This window comes from Aplysia californica, unplaced genomic scaffold, assembly GCF_000002075.1.
Source record: "Aplysia californica isolate F4 #8 unplaced genomic scaffold, AplCal3.0 scaffold00479, whole genome shotgun sequence".
In the NCBI taxonomy this organism is placed as follows: Eukaryota; Metazoa; Mollusca; class Gastropoda; order Aplysiida; family Aplysiidae; genus Aplysia; species Aplysia californica.
The window spans coordinates 63,601-67,998 of NW_004797749.1; the positions used below are offsets into that span (position 1 = coordinate 63,601).

Below are 4,398 nucleotides of genomic sequence, written 5' to 3' on the forward strand. Positions count from 1 at the left end.
CTACTTCTTTTTTGTATGTTTGTCACTCTCTTGGGAACTGCTATTTCCGTTCGGACTTCTCTGTTGACAGTCACCCCTTGGCACTCCTATGACCCTAAGCCGTAAAAACCTTACTTAAAAAACAAAACAAAAAAAAACAACACAAAACATACTAAAACTAATACTAAACAAAGGTTGTATTATAACATTAGGTGTCCCGGGCTGGGTTTGGAAAAAAATGGCAAGACTGATGATCGAAATAGTCCTAATTGTGTTAACGAGGGCTTAAATAAAACTCCTACATTTGTGTTTAAAAAACCACCCCCCATTAAAATTGTTTGTCTATGTCAGGAATGGCGTGCGCAAGTACCCCCCTCACCAGGTAGAGGTGGAGGCCATACAGCACCAGACCACACAGATCCTGCACAAGGTCTACTTCCCCGACGACTCGGACCAGGTGAGTACACCACACCTCTCTTTTAGCGGGTGGTTGGAGGGCGTCTCTGCTACGTCCTGCTTTTCTTTGCTTTCCTTCCATCTTACTGGGGGGTTTTTCTCACCATGGAATAACTTGCTGTTGTGTTGATGTGTGTCTCTTTAGTACAAACAATGATCCTGTGAATTTTTCTTTTTCTTTGTGGTCATGATCGTGTGTTTGTGTTGGTGTTGGGGGACACAGGTGGTGGTCTTCCAAGAGTCCTATATTTGGTTAATTTTTCAAAGATCATTCAAGGACTCTCGTGGCCTAGAGGTTAACTCTTTAACCATGTGTGGACGGTGGCAGTGTCCGGTAGTCGAGGTCTGTAACCATGGCTGGACGGTACCACCGTCCGATGCGAAGTTGTTATTGTATTATGGTTCGGGCCGAATATAAAACAGTACCGGTATGAGCTGACAAGCCTTTAGTTTGATCCAGAAGTCAAAGATATATGAATTCTACGTCTGGGTAATGCTTATCGATCAATTTGATTTGAAAAAAGCGGTTTTAAAAATGTAATATTCTGTAGGGTCGCATTTCCACAAACACGAGAGAATTACACGGAAACGTGATTTTAAATTGCATGGTTCAAGAGTTAAGGTGTTCGCCTCTCATTCAAAAGTCCCGGGTTCAAATCTGGGTAGCAACGGAATAATTTTCTTCTCTAAAAATATTTTCTTTTCCTTCTCTCTAACAATGTTCTGTCGTCTGCTTTCGTCTCCACTTTCTGCCCCCACCCCCTCACCTCCTTTGCACTCTCTTCTGGGCTCCTGACTCTTTCTACAGCCTGTCCACTGCTTCTCTTTCGCTCCTTCGTACTGCTGTCTTTCAGCCACACCCCTGATCTTCTGGTAGGAAAGATCTACCCCTAGCCTTCTCGGACAAGGGCTAAAAATTTCGGAGGTCCTATGTGCAAGTTGTACTCATTAAAGATCCCTTGGTTATCCAAAATCAATAAGAGTAGGCTTCAGCCGCCACCCGGGCAAAATTCCAATTTTCCTACCAACTGAAAATATTAGGTGTGTCCTGCGCGCTCATATGACCTTATGCAGGTACGAGTACTGTAAAACACTTACCAAAAGAAAAAAAAATCATTTCAGCTCAAGTTTCTTGTCAAGGTTTCATACACGTTTATTCATTGAATTTTTACTCTTTATTAAAATGATATATTTGACCCTATTTCTCAACGTAATATAGTACAACGAAACCCCACGGTGCCCCAGATTTTTAAAGAAAGTGTTTCGGTTGTCTCATGAATTGTGCCCGACACGGCACCATGCATGTGTGGCATATATACGTGACACATGTCACGCTGATATGTTCCAGGGTTTTGAGGTGGAGTCGAGCACACGAGCCAAAGATTTCTGCCAGAACATCGCCAACTCGCTGGGCCTGAAGTCGGCCGAAGGATTCAGCCTGTTTGTCAAGATTGTGGACAAAGGTGAGCAGCTGCACAAGTTACCCTGGCAGTCAAAGCTATTTCTTGTTGTGTGATGGAAAGCAATAAATTAATTAATTAATTAATTTGGAAAACTAACAAATAAATAAATAAATAAGTAAATAGATAAATAAGTAAAAGAATTTTGAAAAATGATAAATCATTAAATGAATATGAGTAAATTAATAAATTCTTAAATAAATAAATGTAAAATGATTATATTATAAAAAATCTTGAAATGAATGAATAAATAAAAAAAATGAATGAATGAATGAATGAATGAATGAATGACATGCAGGGTTTCTTTCTCTCGATGGGTTTCTAAAATAAAATTTTTCTTTTTGAAATTTCAACATAATATTGTTTTATTTCTGACGGCTGTTTTAACATTTGCTTTTTTTATATGGACGTCAATTTCATTATGGATGGTTATGTTTGTGGGTGGTTGATGGGTGCTCTTCTGGTGTGGCTTGCTCCTTCTTTCTTATCAAACATCTATCGTCCTTATTCCCTCCTCCTTCTTTTCTTTGTATGATATGGTGCTTTCTTGTAACACCTCTAATCTCCAGCACTCATATGACCTTTTTGTGTTGCAAGTGCCATAAAACTCTTACTAAAACTAAGCTCCCAAACAGTCTGAAAGAAAAGTTGATGGGTGGTTGGTGGGTGCTCTGGTGTGGTTTACTCCTTCGTTCCTGTCAAACATCTATTGTCCTGATCTCTCCTCCTTCTTTTTTGTGTTTGTTACTCTCTTGTAATACCTCTAATCTTTGGCGCTCATATGACCGTATGCAGTTGCGAGCGCTGTAAAACCTGTGCTAAAACTAAACCAAACAGTCGGAAAGACATGTGACGTGTTTGTATTCTTGTCTGACAGTGATCAGCGTGCCAGAGGGAGACTTTTTCTTCGACTTTGTGCGTCATCTGACTGACTGGATCCGCAAGGCGAGATCTGTCCGAGAAAGTAGGTCGCTGGTTGTTGTTGTTGTGGTGGTTGTTGTTTTAGTGGTTGTTGTTGTTCTGCTGCTGCTGCTCCCTATCCTTTTTTTTCTTCTTATTTTCTTTAAAAAAAAAAAAATTTCCCCTCTTCTCCAGGTCCACCTCTATTTCTTTTTTTTTCTTTCTTTTTCTTTTTCTTTTTTCCCTTTTCTCCTCTTCCCTCTCCTCCTCCTGTCCATTTTTTTCCTTTTTCCTTCTTTTCGTTTTCTTTATTAAAGAAAAATTGTTTTTGTTTTTACGCGCCTCCTCCACCCCATTTTCCCCCCATGTTTTTTTTTCCCCTTTATTTTGTTGATATTTCTCTTCCTCCTCTTCATGTTTTGAAAGTGCAGTATATTCCCTTTGGATATTTGTTTTAAGCTTGTTAATTTTTTCCCCGTCTTCCTTTTCTCTATCTTGAGGCAGATGGTGGGAGGCGACCTCTCCTGTTGTTTAAGTTGTGTATTTTCCCTGACGCAGGTTGGAAACTTTTGTCTTGTAAGACAACAACAAACGTGCAAATACCTGCATTCTGCTGCATGCTCATATCAAAGACCGTAGCTGCCAGCCAGTTCGAGCCTCAGCTCGGTCCGACCATTTGTCCTTGGGAAAGACACTTTACACCAATTTCCTATTTGGCTCAGTCCTTTCGGAGATGGATGTTAAACTCGGAGGTCCCGCCTCTTAAATAACCTAACAGTGTTGATAGGGGTATGAGACCTATACCATTTCGCCATTTCACCATGTCCAGTAAGCACGTTAGAAAATGTTAATTGAATATGTTTTTGAGTGTCTGAATAGGGCATCACTTTTTTTTTTTAATCGGGAAAATACATTTGTGAGGCATTGAGGTGGAAATAGGCGCTCGTCAAAAAAAGGAAATAAAAGAAACCAGAATAGTTCTAGCCATTTGGCAGTTAACATTTTTTTTTCTAGTATTACTCTTCATTGACTGGATTTGCGAATAATAACTATAATGCATCCATTACCATATTTAGCTATTGAGCATGAATTTATTGAATGCACAAAAATGAGAGCGGGCTACTTACTTAGCCAATGTCACTATGACCACCACCACCACAACCACCACCACTACCACCACCACCACCACTTCTACCACCACCGCCACTACCACCACCACTCCTACCCTATCTTTGCTTCTACTTTGTTTTAACACCACCCTCACCCCCCCACCCCCACCACTTTCCCAGCCCAAATCACCAACAACCCTAAGTGAAAAAATACGTGCTTGAATAATTACCCGAGTGCTCGGATGTTTGAAATTCGAGCGTGTACTGTTCGAATATTTAAAACTACTCGCGTGAGTACCTGCGCGGGGCTAAGTTACTCGATTACTCGAGTAGACCCGAGTTCTGGTACAGCCCTTAACAGCGGTCTCTAATGAACCCTCAGCTTCAAAGAGGACGCCGGAGCCCGAAGAGACGCGACCCGTAAATGTCCACAATGTCAAGATGTCTGAAGGCGAGGACAGGGGACTGCTGTTTGGCATCAATGGCTGGAGGCA

At 41.0% G+C, this 4,398-nt stretch overlaps 1 protein-coding gene across 1 annotated transcript in view; it reads left to right on the plus strand.

The window, feature by feature from the left end:
- Positions 1-4,398, plus strand: part of LOC101849950 (myosin-VIIa) — a gene marked incomplete at its 5' end in the record, with an annotated part of 68,986 nt that overhangs the window by 47,130 nt on the left and 17,458 nt on the right. The window contains 3 exon segments of the mRNA XM_035971667.1: positions 331-436; positions 1,784-1,898; positions 2,773-2,859. Of these exon segments, the coding sequence (XP_035827560.1) occupies positions 331-436; positions 1,784-1,898; positions 2,773-2,859 (308 nt within the window).